Below are 21537 nucleotides of genomic sequence, written 5' to 3'. Positions count from 1 at the left end.
GCATTGCTATTGCTGACCCAAAAGTGGCAGCAACAGCCAGACCCATAGAGCAGGTCTGGGCAGAGCGTCTGTGAGGCTGGGATTGCTGAGCAATTTCCTCTGCGGTTGATAAATAATGGGAGACCACAGAATGTGAGGCTCTGGATTCCTGCTGTGTAGCCGCAGGAATCCGACGCCTAACAATACCAGAGTGCTGATATAGTGGGCAAAGTCGAGTGACTTCAGTATTTTTCTATCAGACGTGTTGGACATTTTTTGCAGGGTTTTTTGCGTGATTGCAGACAGTGTCTTTCCTTTCCTGTCCTTTCTAGTCAGAGTGGGCCCCATCATTTGCTCAGTCTATTTTTCTACCTGCGTTTGTGTTTTCATCTTGTCTCACCGATAATATATGTTTGGGGGCTATCTATTCCTTTGGGGTCTGCTCTGGGGCAGTTTAGATTTCCCCTTTCTTGCTTTAGTCTTAGTTAGTTCTCTGGCTGTGTCGAGGCATCTAGGATCATCGTAGGTACGCTCCACGGCTACTGCTAGTTGTGTGGATAGGATCAAGGGTCTGCAATCCGCTTAGTTACCAATCTCTCTGGTTTTCTGTGGCTTAGCTTGGTCTTGCTCTCCTCCTTGGTGACCCAATCATAACAGCGGAGTCTTTAGATGCACAGGGGGCAGAGTCTTTAGATCAAAGTGGGTGGAGTCTCATAACGGGGACGTACTCTTTAGTCAAAAAATGGCAAAGTCTTTAGATGCACAGGGGCGGAGTCTTTAAACCACAAGAAACAGTCTTTAGACCACAGGGGATGGAGTCTGTATATGCAAAGAGGGCAGAGCCTTCAGATGCAAAGGGAGGCGGAGTCTCGCACAGGGGAGTAGTCTTTAGACACAAAAGGGTTGTAATCTTTGGACACACAAGGGATGGAGAGTTTAGACACACAGGGGGAGGAATCTTTAGATGCACAGGGGGCAGAGACTTTATATGCAAAGGGCCATAGTCTTTAGAAACACAGGGGACTTAGTTTTTAGACGCAAAGAAGCGGAGTCTTTAGATGCACAAGGGCAGAGTATTTATAATTTACAAGGTGCCATAGCAGCCAAAGTCTTTAGATCACAAGGGATGGAGTCTTAAGACCACAGGGATCAGAGTCTTTAAACATACAGAGGGTGGAGTCTTTAGACCACAGGAGCTAGTTGTCATGGTTCCACCCCTCAGTGTGTCTGGGATGCAGTTACTGACAGCTTGGCCGTCCAATCCGGTACAGGGGTGTGCTGAGCTGTCAGTGTTGATTGACAGCTCAACTAGCCAATCTGTGACTGGGAAGCCTTGGCTGTCTCAGGTGTTCACTATCCCAGGTAATTGCCATGCCTACGTAACTGAGCAGCTTCTCCCAGACCACTGCCAGACGTACATTCATCTTGTGAGGTTTGTGCGCCCTGTGCCTTGTGTTCTGTTTGGTTGATCTGTTGCCTGACTTTGGACTTCGTTCTGACATCCGCCTATTTAACCCCTTCAGCTCTGATCTGTTATCCTCTCGGTACTCCAACTTCGTAAAGTTACCCGACTACGCTTTTGTCTCTTCCTTCTGTTTATGACTTAGTCTCCTGGCTTCTGACCTTGGACTCCCTGACTACTCCGACTCACGGCTTGGCCATGAGAAGTGACTAGCGTCACACTAGTCTTAAGACCACAGGGAGCAGAGTATTTAAACATACAGAGGGTGGAGTCTTTAGACGCAAACGGGGTGGAGTCTTTAGATGAACAGGGGATGGAGTCTTTAAATACACAGAATGCAGAGTATTTAGACACAAAGAGGATGGAGTCTTTAGATGCGCAGGGGGCAGGGTCTTTAGATGTGCAGGGGTGGGGTCTTTAGATGTACAGGGGTGGGGTCTTTAGATGTGCAAGGGGCCGGGTCTTTAGATGTGCAGGGGGCCGGGTCTTTAGATGTGCAGTGTACGTGGTCTTTAGATGTGCAGGGGGCCGGGTCTTTAGATGTGCAGGGGGCGGGGTCTTTAGATGTGCAGGGGGCCGGGTCTTTAGATGTGCAGTGTACGTGGTCTTTAGATGCACAGGGGGTGCAGGTCTCATGTCATCACATCCACTTTGGTTGACAGATAACACTGTAGACACTGCAGAGTTTCTGTGCAGCATTTACGCTTTGTGTGAACACGGCCTTGTCGTTGCATTTTTCTGGATTCAATGGAGAAAATGAATCCCGCCATTTATCGATCAACACAAATAATCTGCTTGCTGTGTTGTGTGGGTCGTTACTATTACAGGGACACAAATGAGTTTATTTGCCAATTTGCGCAATAAAAATTAGTGTAATTGTTTTTCATTATTTTTAGTAATTTTATAGGAAGAAAAATATCTGAGTAACTTTTTCCCTTATTACACAAGGAGACAGAAATAGTGTGGAGAATAGAGCAGTGTCTGCTGGTACCAGCACAACGTGCCTGTAAGGATGCAGAGCACCCTGAGCCGTCACATACAGAACATTGTCCCGGACGCCTCCTGTATTCTCTGGCCTCCAGTCATCAGCTGGGGCATCTCTGTAGAGAGAGGCCCATCGTCAGGAGAGAAGGAGGACGAACAGACCAGTAAAGATGGCAGCAGACACACTGCACAGTGAGTGGAAGTCGGGACATTGTCCTGACCTCCCGGGACAGCGGATCAGCTCCACCAAATCAGGACAGTCCCGTGGGATCCTGGAAGGTTGGGAGCTATGATGTTACCCCCTACCCTTAGGAGACATATAACTTACTGATTGCTAGAGGTCGGACCACTGAGACCCCCAGAAACCTGAGAAGGGGGTGTCTGGAACTGGTGCTCGGCAGAACTGGTCTAAATGTACAGGACTAACCTCCACTCCAGTCACAGTCTCAGAGACAATTGCAGAACACCAGAGCCCCTTTATTACTATGGGAATTTTCCATGTAAGCAGAGAGTTCTGAAACAATTTCACTTTTATTTGTAAATCTATAAATCGTCTCTGACGTTCCGGACATCCGATGTATGTGTGACCCTTGTCTGGTTAACGATGGTCAAATGTGGAGATGTGATTGTCGGCACACATCGGAAAGAGATCAGAGCTCCTCCGGGGACACGGAAAATACAATGTGCAGGGGAATAAGATGGTGCATGAGTCACTACACACTGTATACAGTATATACACGACTAGTGCAAACCTCCTACACTATACACAGGGGTGCGGGCCACAAGCTCCTCTAATCCTCAAAGAAAGCAGGAGGTCATGCTGTACGGTCGGAGAGATCTTGGTTTTTGTGACTCTGGAGCATTTCTCACCATAGCTGATCCCAGAATGGTTAGACCAGAGGCAATACAACATGGACCTGGGATTACCATTGAATTAGCTGGAGGCCAATGGAAGACTATCCCAAAAGCAAGTGTGGAACTGGACTTTGGGGTCAAGCAATGTGTGGTTGGGGTGTTGAGTGGCCTGTCTGCGGATATTGTCCTAGGAAATGATGTGGGAGAGCTACAATGTCGATTTGTGGGTGCAGGAAGCAGAGATGTAAAATGGGGCTCGGCCTTCAACCCTACAACTTCCTCATAGAATAAAGAAGAGGCAGTCAACACCAAAATGCTGATGGATTGTCCAGACAGGAGCCACGTGTCACATCAGCCATGACTACCCATGACTACGTGCACTTGACAAGCAACCTGTTGAGGTCACTAGTCCGTACACAAATTGAGGGGGGAAGGGGTTGTAACAGTGTGTCCCTCCCCCGGCCTGTGTCCCTGGACTGCAATGTAATCGGGCCTGAGTCACCCACCAGTGGGGGGAGTCTGTCTTTGTTCTCCTCAGCATAGAACTTATCCAATACAAGTGTGTAGCTTCTGGAAATTTCTTAAGTTAGCAACATTGTCAAATGTAGGTGGGAGCACTCCATCATGGAGGGGTGGATCAAAGGACATAGAACAATAGACACGTTTTGCCCAGGCAGTTGGGTGTTGATGGGCCAGGGGCTAGGACCTTATGCCGAGGCAAGATCCTAGTGCCGGTGTTAGGAGAGTTAAAAGCGACCACGTGGTATGGTGTTATGTCCCTCATCTGTTGGAGCCATTGAACTCATCCCAGGATTATTTTGTCTTTTACCTGGCGTGGACTCCCTCTTGGTGTGGACTCATTGTGGACTCAAAGAGACGCTATTGATATCTTATGTTCTATACTCACTGTCTCAATAAATCCCGATGGATTAATCTTCGGCCTGGTGTCCCTTACTGCTCTGCTGCACACACCGTCACAATACTCATCACCATGTACACACTGTATACCATCACTATGTAGAGTTATATACTCATCACCATGTGTACACTGTATACCATCACTATGTAGAGCTGTATACTCATCACCATGTACACTGTATACCATCACTATGTAGAGTTGTATACTCATCACCATGTGTACACTGTATACCATCACTATGTAGAGCTGTATACCCATCACCATGTGTACACTGTATACCATCACTATGTAGAGTTGTATACTCATCACCATGTGTACACTGTATACCATCACTATGTAGAGCCGTATACTCGCTGTCCTGTATAACATCACTAGGTAGATCCGTATACTCGCTGTCCTGTACACACTGTATACCATCACTATGTAGATCTGTATACTCGCTGTCCTGTGTACACTGTATACCATCACTATGTAGAGCCGTATACTCGCTGTCCTGTATACACTGTATACCATCACTATGTAGAGCCATATACTCGCTGTCCTGTACACACTGTATACCATCACTATGTAGAGCCGTATACTCGCTGTCCTGTGTACACTGTATACCATCACTATGTAGAGCCGTATACTCGCTGTCATGAACACACTGTATACCATCACTATGTAGAGCCGTATACTCACTGTCATGTATACACTGTATACCATCACTATGTAGAGCCGTATACTCGCTGTCCTGTATACACTGTGTACCATCACCATGTAGAGCCGTATACTCGCTGTCCTGTATACCATCACTATGTAGATCCGTATACTCGCTGTCCTGTACACACTGTATACCATCACTATGTAGAGTCGTATACTCGCTGCTCTGTATACACTGTATACCATCACTATGTAGAGTCGTATACTCGCTGTCATGTACACACTGTATACCATCACTATGTAGAGCCGTATACTCGCTGTCATGTATACACTGTATACCATCACTATGTAGAGCCGTATACTCGCTGTCCTGTGTACACTGTATACCATCACTATGTAGAGCCGTATACTCGCTGTCATGAACACACTGTATACCATCACTATGTAGAGCCGTATACTCGCTGTCCTGTACACACTGTATACCATCACTATGTAGAGCCGTATACTCGCTGTCCTGTATACACTGTATACCATCACTATGTAGAGCCGTATACTCACTGTCATGTATACACTGTATACCATCACTATGTAGAGCTGTATACTCGCTGTCCTGTATACACTGTGTACCATCACCATGTAGAGCCGTATACTCGCTGTCCTGTATACCATCACTATGTAGATCCGTATACTCGCTGTCCTGTACACACTGTATACCATCACTATGTAGAGCCGTATACTCGCTGTCCTGTACACACTGTATACCATCACTATGTAGAGCCGTATACTCGCTGTCATGTATACACTGTGTACCATCACTATGTAGAGCCGTATACTCGCTGTCCTGTACACACTGTATACCATCACTATGTAGAGCCGTATACTCGTTGTCCAGTATACACTGTATACCATCACTATGTAGAGCCGTATACTCGCTGTCCTGTACACACTGTATACCATCACTATGTAGAGCCGTATACTCGTTGTCCAGTATACACTGTATACCATCACTATGTAGAGCCGTATACTCGCTGTCCTGTACACACTGTATACCATCACTATGTAGAGCCGTATACTCGTTGTCCAGTACACACTGTATACCATCACTATGTAGATCCGCATACTCGCTGTCCTGTATACACTGTATACCATCACTTTGTAGAGCCGTATACTCGATGTCCTGTGTACACTGTATACCATCACTATGTAGAGCCGTATACTCGCTGTCCTGTATAACATCACTAGGTAGATCCGTATACTCGCTGTCCTGTACACACTGTATACCATCACTATGTAGAGCCGTATACTCGCTGTCCTGTGTACACTGTATACCATCACTATGTAGAGCCGTATACTCGCTGTCCTGTATACACTGTATACCATCACTATGTAGAGCCATATACTCGCTGTCCTGTACACACTGTATACCATCACTATGTAGAGCCGTATACTCGCTGTCCTGTGTACACTGTATACCATCACTATGTAGAGCCGTATACTCGCTGTCATGAACACACTGTATACCATCACTATGTAGAGCCGTATACTCACTGTCATGTATACACTGTATACCATCACTATGTAGAGCCGTATACTCGCTGTCCTGTATACACTGTGTACCATCACCATGTAGAGCCGTATACTCGCTGTCCTGTATACCATCACTATGTAGATCCGTATACTCGCTGTCCTGTACACACTGTATACCATCACTATGTAGAGTCGTATACTCGCTGCTCTGTATACACTGTATACCATCACTATGTAGAGCCATATACTCGCTGTCCTGTATACACTGTATACCATCACTATGTAGAGTCGTATACTCGCTGTCATGAACACACTGTATACCATCACTATGTAGAGTCGTATACTCGCTGCTCTGTATACACTGTATACCATCACTATGTAGAGCCATATACTCGCTGTCCTGTATACACTGTATACCATCACTATGTAGAGCCGTATACTCGCTGTCATGAACACACTGTATACCATCACTATGTAGAGCCGTATACTCACTGTCATGTATACACTGTATACCATCACTATGTAGAGCCGTATACTCGCTGTCCTGTATACACTGTGTACCATCACCATGTAGAGCCGTATACTCGCTGTCCTGTATACCATCACTATGTAGATCCGTATACTCGCTGTCCTGTACACACTGTATACCATCACTATGTAGAGTCGTATACTCGCTGCTCTGTATACACTGTATACCATCACTATGTAGATCCGTATACTCGCTGTCCTGTATACACTGTATACCATCACTATGTAGAGTCGTATACTCGCTGTCATGTACACACTGTATACCATCACTATGTAGAGCCGTATACTCGCTGTCATGTATACACTGTATACCATCACTATGTAGAGCCGTATACTCGCTGTCCTGTGTACACTGTATACCATCACTATGTAGAGCCGTATACTCGCTGTCATGAACACACTGTATACCATCACTATGTAGAGCCGTATACTCGCTGTCCTGTACACACTGTATACCATCACTATGTAGAGCCGTATACTCGCTGTCCTGTATACACTGTATACCATCACTATGTAGAGCCGTATACTCACTGTCATGTATACACTGTATACCATCACTATGTAGAGCCGTATACTCGCTGTCCTGTACACACTGTATACCATCACTATGTAGAGCCGTATACTCGCTGTCCTGTGTACACTGTGTACCATCACCATGTAGAGCCGTATACTCGCTGTCCTGTACACACTGTATACCATCACTATGTAGAGCCGTATACTCGCTGTCCTGTACACACTGTATACCATCACTATGTAGAGCCGTATACTCGCTGTCCTGTACACACTGTATACCATCACTATGTAGAGCCGTATACTCGCTGTCCTGTACACACTGTATACCATCACTATGTAGAGCCGTATACTCACTGTCCTGTATACACTGTGTACCATCACCATGTAGAGCCGTATACTCGCTGTCCTGTATACCATCACTATGTAGATCCGTATACTCGCTGTCCTGTACACACTGTATACCATCACTATGTAGAGCCGTATACTCGCTGTCCTGTACACACTGTATACCATCACTATGTAGAGCCGTATACTCGCTGTCCTGTATACACTGTGTACCATCACCATGTAGAGCCGTATACTCGCTGTCCTGTATACCATCACTATGTAGATCCGTATACTCGCTGTCCTGTACACACTGTATACCATCACTATGTAGAGCCGTATACTCGCTGTCCTGTACACACTGTATACCATCACTATGTAGAGCCGTATACTCGCTGTCCTGTATACACTGTATACCATCACTATGTAGAGCCGTATACTCGCTGTCCTGTACACACTGTATACCATCACTATGTAGATCCGCATACTCGCTGTCCTGTACACACTGTATACCATCACTTTGTAGAGCCGTATACTCGCTGTCCTGTGTACACTGTATACCATCACTATGTAGAGCCGTATACTCGCTGTCCTGTATACACTGTATACCATCACTATGTAGAGCCGTATACTCGCTGTCCTGTATACACTGTATACCATCACTATATAGAGCCGTATACTCGCTGTCCTGTATACACAGTATACCATTACTATGTAGAGCCGTATACTCGCTGTCCTGTATACACTGTATACCATCACTTTGTAGAGCCGTATACTCGCTGTCCTGTGTACACTGTATACCATCACTATGTAGAGCCGTATACTCGCTGTCCTGTGTACACTGTATACCATCACTATATAGAGCCGTATACTCGCTGTCCTGTATACCATTACTAGGTAGATCCGTATACTCGCTGTCCTGTACACACTGTATACCATCACTATGTAGAGCCGTATACTCGCTGTCCTGTATACACTGTATACCATCACTATATAGAGCCGTATACTCGCTGTCCTGTATACCATCACTATGTAGATCCGTATACTCGCTGTCCTGTACACACTGTATAACATCACTATGTAGAGCCGTATACTCGCTATCCTGTACACACTGTATACCATCACTATGTAGATCCGTATACTCGCTGTCCTGTGTACACTGTATACCATCACTATGTAGAGCCGTATACTCGCTGTCCTGTGTACACTGTATACCATCACTATGTAGAGCCGTATACTCGCTGTCCTGTGTACACTGTATACCATCACTATGTAGATCCGTATACTCGCTATCCTGTGTACACTGTATACCATCACTATGTAGAGCCATATACTCGCTGTCCTGTATACACTGTATACCATCACTATGTAGATCCGTATACTCGCTATCCTGTGTACACTGTATACCATCACTATGTAGAGCCATATACTCGCTGTCCTGTACACACTGTATAACATCACTATGTAGAGCCGTATACTCGCTATCCTGTACACACTGTATACCATCACTATGTAGATCCGTATACTCGCTGTCCTGTGTACACTGTATACCATCACTATGTAGAGCCATATACTCGCTGTCCTGTATACACTGTATACCATCACTATGTAGAGCCATATACTCGCTGTCCTGTATACACTGTATACCATCACTATGTAGAGCCGTATACTCGCTATCCTGTACACACTGTATACCATCACTATGTAGAGCCGTATACTCGCTGTCCTGTGTACACTGTATACCATCACTATGTAGAGCCATATACTCGCTGTCCTGTACACACTGTATAACATCACTATGTAGAGCCGTATACTCGCTATCCTGTACACACTGTATAACATCACTATGTAGAGCCGTATACTCGCTATCCTGTACACACTGTATACCATCACTATGTAGATCCGTATACTCGCTGTCCTGTGTACACTGTATACCATCACTATGTAGAGCCATATACTCGCTGTCCTGTATACACTGTATACCATCACTATGTAGAGCCATATACTCGCTGTCCTGTATACACTGTATACCATCACTATGTAGAGCCGTATACTCGCTATCCTGTACACACTGTATACCATCACTATGTAGAGCCGTATACTCGCTGTCCTGTGTACACTGTATACCATCACTATGTAGAGCCATATACTCGCTGTCCTGTACACACTGTATACCATCACTATGTAGATCCGTATACTCGCTGTCCTGTGTACACTGTATACCATCACTATGTAGAGCCATATACTCGCTGTCCTGTGTACACTGTATACCATCACTATGTAGAGCCGTATACTCGCTGTCCTGTGTACACTGTATACCATCACTATGTAGATCCGTATACTCGCTATCCTGTACACACTGTATACCATCACTATGTAGATCCGTATACTCGCTGTCCTGTGTACACTGTATACCATCACTATGTAGAGCCATATACTCGCTGTCCTGTATACACTGTATACCATCACTATGTAGAGCCGTATACTCGCTGTCCTGTATACACTGTATACCATCACTATGTAGAGCCGTATACTCGCTGTCCTGTACACACTGTATACCATCACTATGTAGATTCGTACACTCACTGTCCTGTACACACTGTATACCATCACTATGTAGAGCCGTATACTCGCTGTCCTGTACACACTGTATACCATCAATATGTAGATCCGTATACTCGCTGTCATGTGTACACTGTATACCATCACTATGTAGAGTCGTATACTTGCTGTCCTGTGTACACTGTATACCATCACTATGTAGAGCCGTATACTCGCTGTCCTGTATACACTGTATACCATCACTATGTAGAGCCGTATACTCGCTGTCCTGTACACACTGTATACCATCACTATGTAGAGCCGTATACTCACTGTTCTGTGTACATTGTATTCCATCAATATGTAGAGCCGTATACTCGCTGTCCTGTATACACTGTATACCATCACTATGTAGAGTCGTATACTCGCTGTCCTGTGTACACTGTATACCATCACTATGTAGAGCCGTATACTCGCTGTCCTGTATACACTGTATACCATCACTATGTAGAGCCGTATACTCGCTGTCCTGTACACACTGTATACCATCAATATGTAGATCCGTATACTCGCTGTCCTGTATACACTGTATACCATCACTATGTAGAGCCGTATACTCGCTGTCCTGTATACACTGTATACCATCACTATGTAGATTCGTACACTCACTGTCCTGTACACACTGTATACCATCACTATGTAGAGCCGTATACTCGCTGTCCTGTACACACTGTATACCATCACTATGTAGATCCGTATACTCGCTGTCCAGTATACACTGTATACCATCACTATGTAGAGCCGTATACTCGCTGTCCTGTACACACTGTATACCATCACTATGTAGATCCGTATACTCGCTGTCATGTGTACACTGTATACCATCAATATGTAGATCCGTATACTCACTGTCCTGTACATACTGTATACCATCACTATGTAGAGCCGTATACTCGCTGTCCAGAATACACTGTATACCATCACTATGTAGATCCGTATACTCGCTGTCATGTGTACACTGTATACCATCAGTATGTAGATCCGTATACTCGCTGTCCTGTACACACTGCATACCACCACTATGTAGAGCCGTATTTTCTCTGTCCTGTATACACTGTATACCATCACTATGTAGATTCGTACACTCACTGTCCTGTACACACTGTATACCATCACTATGTAGAGCCATATACTCACTGTCCTGTACATACTGTATACCATCACTATGTAGAGCCGTATACTCACTGTCCTGTACATACTGTATACCATCACTATGTAGAGCCGTATACTCGCTGTCCTGTACACACTGTATACCATCAATATGTAGATCCGTATACTCACTGTCCTGTACACACTGTATACCATCAATATGTAGATCCGTATACTCACTGTCCTGTACATACTGTATACCATCACTATGTAGAGCCGTATACTCGCTGTCCAGAATACACTGTATACCATCACTATGTAGATCCGTATACTCGCTGTCCTGTACATACTGTATACCATCAATATGTAGATCCGTATACTCACTGTCCTGTACACACTGTATACCATCAATATGTAGATCCGTATACTCACTGTCCTGTACATACTGTATACCATCACTATGTAGAGCCGTATACTCGCTGTCCAGAATACACTGTATACCATCACTATGTAGAGCCATATACTCACTGTCCTGTACATACTGTATACCATCAATATGTAGATCCGTATACTCACTGTCCTGTACACACTGTATACCATCAATATGTAGATCCGTATACTCACTGTCCTGTACATACTGTATACCATCACTATGTAGAGCCGTATACTCGCTGTCCAGAATACACTGTATACCATCACTATGTAGATCCGTATACTCGCTGTCCTGTGTACACTGTATACCATCAGTATGTAGATCCGTATACTCGCTGTCCTGTACACACTGTATACCACCACTATGTAGAGCCGTATACTCGCTGTCCTGTACACACTGTATACCATCAATATGTAGATCCGTATACTCACTGTCTTGTACATACTGTATACCATCACTATGTAGAGCCGTATACTCGCTGTCCAGAATACACTGTATACCATCAGTATGTAGATCCGTATACTCGCTGTCCTGTACACACTGCATACCACCACTATGTAGAGCCGTATTTTCTCTGTCCTGTATACACTGTATACCATCACTATGTAGATTCGTACACTCACTGTCCTGTACACACTGTATACCATCACTATGTAGATCCGTATACTCACTGTCCTGTGTACACTGTATACCATCACTATGTAGAGCCATATACTCGCTGTCCTGTATACACTGTATACCATCACTATGTAGAGCCATATACTCGCTGTCCTGTATACACTGTATACCATCACTATGTAGAGCCATATACTCGCTGTCCTGTACACACTGTATACCATCACTATGTAGAGTCGTATACTCGCTGTCCTGTACACACTGTATACCATCACTATGTAGAGCCGTATACTCGCTGTCCAGTATACACTGTATACCATCACTATGTAGCGCCGTATACTCACTGTTCTGTGTACATTGTATTCCATCAATATGTAGAGCCGTATACTCGCTGTCCAGTATACACTGTATACCATCACTATGTAGAGTCGTATACTCGCTGTCATGTACACACTGTATACCATTACTAGGTAGAGCCGTATACTCGCTGTCCTGTACACACTGTATAACATCACTATGTAGATCCGTATAGTCGCTCTCCTGTATACACTGTATACCATCACTATGTAGAGCCATATACTCGCTGTCCTGTATACACTGTATACCATCACTAGGTAGAGCCGTATACTCGCTGTCCTGTACACACTGTATACCATCACTATGTAGAGTCGTATACTCGCTGTCCTGTACACACTGTATACCATCACTATGTAGAGCCGTATACTCGCTGTCCTGTGTACACTGTATACCATCACTATGTAGAGCCATATACTCGCTGTCCTGTATACACTGTATACCATCACTATGTAGAGCCGTATACTCGCTGTCCTGTACACACTGTATACCATCACTATGTAGAGCCGTATACTCGCTGTCCTGTATACACTGTATACCATCACTATGTAGAGCCGTATACTCGCTGTCCTGTATACACTGTATACCATCACTAGGTAGAGCCGTATACTCGCTGTCCTGTACACACTGTATACCATCACTATGTAGAGTCGTATACTCGCTGTCCTGTACACACTGTATACCATCACTATGTAGAGCCGTATACTCGCTGTCCAGTATACACTGTATACCATCACTATGTAGCGCCGTATACTCACTGTTCTGTGTACATTGTATTCCATCAATATGTAGAGCCGTATACTCGCTGTCCAGTATACACTGTATACCATCACTATGTAGAGTCGTATACTCGCTGTCATGTACACACTGTATACCATTACTAGGTAGAGCCGTATACTCGCTGTCCTGTACACACTGTATAACATCACTATGTAGATCCGTATAGTCGCTCTCCTGTATACACTGTATACCATCACTATGTAGAGCCGTATACTCGCTGTCCTGTGTACACTGTATACCATCACTATGTAGAGCCGTATAGTCGCTGCCCTGTATACACTGTATACCATCACTATGTAGAGCCGTATACTCGCTGCTCTGTATACACTGTATACCATCACTATGTAGACCAATATACTCGCTGTCCAGTATACACTGTATACCATCACTATGTAGAGCCGTATACTCGCTGTCCTGTGTACACTGTATACCATCACTATGTAGAGCCATATACTCGCTATCCAGTATACACTGTATACCATCACTATGTAGAGCCGTATACTCACTGTCATGTGTACACTGTATACCATCACTATGTAGAGCCGTATACTCGCTGTCCTGTATACACTGTATACCATCACTATGTAGAGCCGTATATGCATTGTCCAGTATACACTGTATACCATCAGTATGTAGAGCCGTATACTTGCTGTCCTGTATACACTGTATACCATCACTATGTAGAGCCGTATACTCGCTGTCCTGTGTACACTGTATACCATCACTATGTAGAGCCGTATACTCGCTGTCCTGTATACACTGTATACCATCACTATGTAGAGCCGTATACTCGCTGTCCTGTACACACTGTATACCATCACTATGTAGAGCCGTATAGTCGCTGCCCTGTATACACTGTATACCTTCACTATGTAGAGCCGTATACTCGCTGTCCTGTGTACACTGTATACCATCACTATGTAGAGCCGTATACTCGCTATCCTGTACACACTGTATACCATCACTATGTAGAACCGTATATGCATTGTCCAGTATACACTGTATACCATTACTAGGTAGAGCCGTATACTCGCTGTCCTGTACACACTGTATACCATCACTATGTAGAGCCGTATAGTCGCTGTCCTGTATACACTGTATACCATCACTATGTAGAGCCGTATACTCGCTGCCCTGTATACACTGTATACCATCACTATGTAGAGCCGTATACTCGCTGTCCTGTGTACACTGTATACCATCACTATGTAGAGCCATATACTCGCTGTCCTGTACACACTGTATACCATCACTATGTAGAGCCGTATACTCGCTGCCCTGTATACACTGTATACCATCACTATGTAGAGCCGTATACTCGCTGTCCTGTACACACTGTATACCATCACTATGTAGAGCCGTATACTCGCTGTCCTGTACACACTGTATACCATCACTATGTAGAGTCGTATACTCGCTGTCCTGTACACACTGTATACCATCACTATGTAGAGCCGTATACTCGCTGTCCAGTATACACTGTATACCATCACTATGTAGCGCCGTATACTCACTGTTCTGTGTACATTGTATTCCATCAATATGTAGAGCCGTATACTCGCTGTCCAGTATACACTGTATACCATCACTATGTAGAGTCGTATACTCGCTGTCCAGTATACACTGTATACCATCACTATGTAGAGCCGTATACTCGCTGTCATGTACACACTGTATACCATTACTAGGTAGAGCCGTATACTCGCTGTCCTGTACACACTGTATACCATCACTATGTAGAGCCGTATAGTCGCTGCCCTGTATACACTGTATACCATCACTATGTAGAGCCGTATACTCGCTGCTCTGTATACACTGTATACCATCACTATGTAGACCAATATACTCGCTGTCCAGTATACACTGTATACCATCACTATGTAGAGCCGTATACTCGCTGTCCTGTGTACACTGTATACCATCACTATGTAGAGCCATATACTCGCTATCCAGTATACACTGTATACCATCACTATGTAGAGCCGTATACTCGCTGTCCTGTACACACTGTATACCATCACTATGTAGAGCCGTATACTCGCTGTCCTGTATACACTGTATACCATCACTATGTAGAGCCGTATACTCGCTGTCCTGTACACACTGTATACCATCACTATGTAGAGCCGTATACTCGCTGTCCTGTACACACTGTATACCATCACTATGTAGAGCCGTATACTCGCTGTCCTGTATACACTGTATACCATCACTATGTAGAGCCGTATACTCGCTGTCCTGTACACACTGAATACCATCACTATGTAGAGCCGTATACTCGCTGTCCTGTATACACTGTATACCATCACTATGTAGAGCCGTATACTCGCTGTCCTGTGTACACTGTATACCATCACTATGTAGAGCCGTATACTCGCTGTCCTGTACACACTGTATACCATCACTATGTAGAGCCGTATACTCGCTGTCCTGTACACACTGTATACCATCACTATGTAGAGCCGTATACTCGCTGTCCTGTACACACTGTATACCATCACTATGTAGAGCCGTATACTCGCTGTCCTGTACACACTGTATACCATCACTATGTAGAGCCGTATACTCGCTGTCCTGTACACACTGAATACCATCACTATGTAAAGCCGTATACTCGCTGTCCAGTATACACTGTATACCATCACTATGTAGAGCCGTATACTCGCTGTCCTGTATACACTGTATACCATCACTATGTAGAGCCGTATACTCGCTGTCCTGTACACACTGTATACCATCACTATGTAGAGCCGTATACTCGCTGTCCTGTACACACTGAATACCATCACTATGTAGAGCCGTATACTCGCTGTCCAGTATACACTGTATACCATCACTATGTAGAGCCATATACTCGCTGTCCTGTACACACTGTTTACCATCACTATGTAGAGCCGTATACTCGCTGTCCAGTATACACTGTATACCATCACTATGTAGAGCCGTATACTTGCTGTCCAGTATACACTGTATGCCATTACTAGCTAGAGCCGTATACTCGCTGTCCTGTACACACTGTATACTGTCATTAGTTGGATACGGCGGCTGCGCTCGGATACACAGAAGCTGACTATTGCCTTCTTAGTGGCTGTCACCCTCAGACATTACCCCTACCTATGTGACGTTGGGGGTCTGTATACTATCAGTAGGGGGCAGTATCAGTCCGTCGTCCTCTGCACCGTGCACTCCTCTCCCCCGTGTGTCGAGTGTGAGCCATGCGTGTAACACATGTCGCCATGTTGTGCACATCTCCGTAATACACAATCTCACCATCTTCCAGGGGGACGTAGATGTTGAGGTACAGACAGTCTTCGCTCTGGTTTTGTACATATCCCGCCACCACATCCATGTTCTCGGTGAACCATAAGGGCAGCATAATCCCAGGTAACATTCCGTGTAGGTTCTGTGGACACACAGGGGCAAAGGTTGTAGCGTTCCTTATCTCCGTCCAGGACGCCGGGGCCTCGGGAGGCTGGAACCTCCGTTCTCCCATCGGAGGGGTGGCGTAAGGAATCCCCAAGTATTGCACCACCGGGCCCAAGATCTCGTTGTTCAGATCTTTCTTCACTCCACGCAGTTTTCCATAGTTGGTGTTCACTACGGGGTACTTTTCGTCCACTTTCTGCCCCTCCGCAGGATACGCGGCCAGGAGCCACAGCATCAGTGGAGCTCGAAGATCTGGCGCCATGAGGAAAAATGCCGCTAGTTGATAGAAATTCTTGGGCCGGGAGAAATAAAACTTTCAGAAGAAAAGTGGCTCAGGTGCTGATGCCGAAAGAAAAAAATGTGGTAACTAAAGAAACTTAAAGAGATGATATTTACCCTGAAAGGGTCAATGGCCGATAAAATCTATGGAAGTTCTAAAAAAATGGAAAAACAGAAAAAAAGTAAGATCCAATTTGGCAAGAATCAAGTAAATCTGTTAGGGGATAGGGCGATGGATTCAGGTCACAACCATAGGAGAAAAGCAGCGTACATGACGGGGACCACAGATGTCCCCACTCCAAAGGAAAAAAGAATCGCCTCTCTACAGGAACAAGGCCAGTGCAGAAGGATCAGACAGAAGAGAAGCGGACATCTGTAGGATGGGAGACGGGGCCGCCACTCTGTTACGTTCCATCTCTGACCCAGGCGCAGGGCAAGGAGCCACCACCAGATCTCCTCGAGTGCCACATTGAAGGACCTGGGAAGAGACAACAGGACAACTCAACAGAATGAAGAAAACTGGAAGGAAACTACCTCCCAGCCCGGTACCCTGCGACCTTCAGCCTTTACCAGTATCCGCATTTGCCTGGTACCCCACGTCAATTTACCTTTACCGGTACCCTGTGTCCGTGACTTTTGTCTGATACCCTACATCCTACACCCTTTTCTGATACCCTGCGTCCCTCCCACTTGCGCAGTTTCTCTTTTACCGGTACTGTGACCTTCTCCCTTTACCTGAACCCTGCGTTACTCTCGCTTATTCAGTACCCTGCTTCCTTCTCCCTTTACTTGTACCCTGTGTCCCTCTCACTTGCCCGATACCCCACATCCTCCTACCTTTATTGGTACCCTGCATCAATCCCACTTGCCTACAACTCAGCGTCCTTCTCCCTATACCTGTACCCTGTGTCCCTATGCTTATCAGCTACCCTGTATCCTTCTCCTTTCACCAGTACCCTGCATCCCTATGCTTATCAGCTACCCTGTATCCTTCTCCTTTCACCAGTACCCTGCATCCCTCTCTCTTGCCTGGCACCCTGGGTCCTTCTACCTTTACCAGTACCCTGCGTCCCTATGCTTATCCAGTACCCTGTATCCTTCTTCATTTACTGATGCCCTGTGTCCCTCTCTCTTGCCCGGCACCCTTAATAATAATCTTTATAATAATAATAATAATCTTTATTTATATAGCGCCAACATATTCCGCAGCGCTTAACAGTTTCAAAACACAAGTCATAAGTAACAACGCTAACAATCCAATAATTAAAGTAAAATAAGCCGCCCCTGCTGGTGAGAGCTTAGAATCTACAATGAGGTGGGGGAGATACAGAGTACAGGGGCGTATATACAATGATGTATTTACAATGAAGGTCCAGCCATCTTGAGGGAGTGAGGGATGGATGGATATAGTGAATGGGCTACACACGCACACTTACACATAGAAAGACTTTGATTAGTGAATGTGATAGGCCGCTCTGAACAAATGTGTTTTGAGGGAACGCCTAAAACTATGCAAATTGTGGATAGTCCTAATTTCTTGGGGTAGAGCATTCCAGAGGATAGGAGCAGCACGGGAGAAGTCTTGGAGTCGGGAGTGGGAGGTGCGGATTAGTGCAGAGGTCAGGTGAAAGTCGTTTGCAGAGCGCAGCGGTCGGTTAGGCCAATAGTCAGAAATGAGGGAGGAGATGTAGGGGGGTACCGCACTGTGGAGAGCTTTGTGGGTGAGAACAAGTACTTTGAATTGGACCCTATAATGAATGGGCAGCCAGTGTAAGGACTGACGAAGAGTGGACGCGTCCGAGTACCAATTAGCCAGGTAGATGACCCTGGCTGCTGCATTAAGTATGGACTGGAGAGGGGAAAGTCGAGTAGCGGGGAGGCCAATTAATAGTGCATTGCAGTAGTCCAGGCGGGAGTGGATCAGGGCGACAGTGAGGGCTTTTGTTGTTTTCATGGTGAGAAAAGGGAGAATTCTGGAGATGTTCTTTAGGTGTAGGCAGCAAGACATTGTATATGGAGAGATTGGTGTCAAACATAACACCCAGATAGCGCGCCTGCTGCCGGGGTGTTATTGTGGTGCCACCCACGGAGAGGGAAAAGTCAGATTTAGGGAGGTTAGTAGATGGCGGGAGCAGAAGAAGTTCAGTTTTGGAGAGGTTGACTTTCAGATAGAGAGCGGACATGACGTTGGAGACTGCGGACAGACAATCACTGGCGTTCTGTAGTACAGCGGGGGTAAGGTCAGGGGATGACGGGTATAGTTGTGTGTCATCAGCATAAAGATGGTACTGAAAGCCAAATCTGCTGATGGTCTGTCCAATTGGTGCCGTGTAGAGAGAGAAGAGAAGGGGGCCAAAGACTGAGCCCTGAGGTACCCCGACAGCAAGAGGAAGAGGAGATGACGTGGAGCCAGAGAACAAAACACTGAAGGAGCGGTCAGAAAGATAGGAAGAGAACCAGGAGAGAGCGATGTCCTTAATTCCTAGTGACTGGAGCCTAGAAAGTAGGAGATGGTGGTCAACAGTGTCGAAAGCTGCAGAAAGGTCGAGAAGAATGAGCAGAGTGGTCACAGTTACGTTTTGCTGTCAGAAGGTCATTGGTCACTTTGATGAGTGCAGTTTCAGTCGAATGTAGGGGGCGGAAGCCAGACTGCGAAGGGTCTAGGAGGGAGTGAGTGGAGAGGTAACGGGTAAGGCGGCAGTAGACTAGGCGCCCCAAGAGTTTAGAGATGAAGGGGAGACTGGTCTGTAGTTCACCAGTACCCTGTGTCCCTATTCTTATCCAGTACCCTGTATCCTTCTTCCTTTACTGATGCCCTGCATCCTTCTATCTTTACCAGTACACTGGGTCCCTCTGGTTCTTGCTAGGTACCCTGCGGCCTTTCTACCTTGTGTGATACCGTATGTTCCTCTTGCCTTGTACTGAACCCTGCAACCCTCCTTGTGCCGAAGCGGTACTATACTTAATTTTCCCCATCATATGAACTAACTAAATATCACCCTGAGGAATCCTCGATAAGACAATTTTTGTTTTTTCAGCTCTGATGGCATTTTTTTTTAGGTGCTTCTTGTTCTCGTTAGATTGAAATCTCACTGCTGGAGACATCAATATGGAAACCTCTGTCTCCGCACAATCCGTCATGAACTTCTACATCAGCCGCCCCCTACCTAGCCGCTGGCTCGTCTCCTTCCCCTCCCCCCTTGCTCTTCCTTTTCAGACCGCTTTTTCCAGATCGTAATGAACAGGATCATTTATTTAATTAAACTGTTCCTTCTGTTTATAGTTTGGAATCCGACAATTATAGTAACAAACTTATAATTAGTGAATGTGAGGGAGACTGAGGGGGAAAGGGAGGAGGGATACAGTGGGTACGGGAGATTGTGGGGGAAAGTGAGGAGAGCAAGGAGGGATGCAACGAGTACGGGAGACTGAGGGGGAAAGGGAGGAGGGCGAGGAGGGATACAGTGGGTACGGGAGATCGTGGGGGAAAGTGAGGAGAGCAAGGAGGGATGCATTGAGTACGGGAGACTGAGGGGGAAAGGGAGGAGGGCGAGGAGGGATACAGTGGGTACGGGAGATCGTGGGGGAAAGTGAGGAGAGCAAGGAGGGATGCAACGAGTACGGGAGACTGAGGGGGAAAGGGAGGAGGGCGAGGAGGGATACAGTGGGTACGGGAGATCGTGGGGGAAAGTGAGGAGAGCAAGGAGGGATGCATTGAGTACGGGAGACTGAGGGGGAAAGGGAGGAGGGCGAGGAGGGATACAGTGGGTACGGGAGATCGTGGGGGAAAGTGAGGAGAGCAAGGAGGGATGCAATGAGTACGGGAGACTGAGGGGGAAAGGGAGGAGGGCGAGGAGGGATACAGTGGGTACGGGAGATCGTGGGGGAAAGTGAGGAGAGCAAGGAGGGATGCAATGAGTACGGGAGACTGAGGGGGAAAGGGAGGAGGGCGAGGAGGGATACAGTGGGTACGGGAGATCGTGGGGGAAAGTGAGGAGAGTAAGGAGGGATGCAATGGGTACGGGAGACTGAAGGAAAACGGAGGACAACAAGGAGAGATGCAGCAGGAATGTGAGGTTGAGGGTGGAAGAGCGGAGAGGGAGGAGGGATGCAGTGTTTACAGACTGAGGGGGAAAGAAAACAGAGCGAGGAGAGATACAGTGGGTAAGGGAGACTGAAGGCGAAAGGAAAAAGAATGAGGAGTGATGCAGCGGGTACGGAATATCG

General features: G+C 46.0%; 1 protein-coding gene across 3 annotated transcripts in view; it reads right to left on the bottom strand.

The window, feature by feature from the left end:
- Nucleotides 1-21537, bottom strand: part of NLGN2 (neuroligin 2) — a 297004-nt gene that overhangs the window by 199662 nt on the left and 75805 nt on the right. For all 3 annotated transcript variants that reach the window (XM_073572928.1, XM_073572944.1, XM_073572935.1), the window contains exon 2: nucleotides 16876-17788. In XM_073572928.1, the coding sequence (XP_073429029.1) occupies nucleotides 16876-17293 (418 nt within the window). In that variant the 5' untranslated portion in view covers nucleotides 17294-17788. The remainder of the gene's footprint in view (nucleotides 1-16875; nucleotides 17789-21537) is intronic.

This window comes from Dendrobates tinctorius, unplaced genomic scaffold (genome assembly GCF_039654945.1).
Source record: "Dendrobates tinctorius isolate UK_male_01 unplaced genomic scaffold, ASM3965494v1 ptg000002l, whole genome shotgun sequence".
Taxonomy (NCBI): Eukaryota; Metazoa; Chordata; class Amphibia; order Anura; family Dendrobatidae; genus Dendrobates; species Dendrobates tinctorius.
Note: the sequence above shows the minus strand (reverse complement) of the source record. Positions and strands in the feature narration are given on the sequence as shown.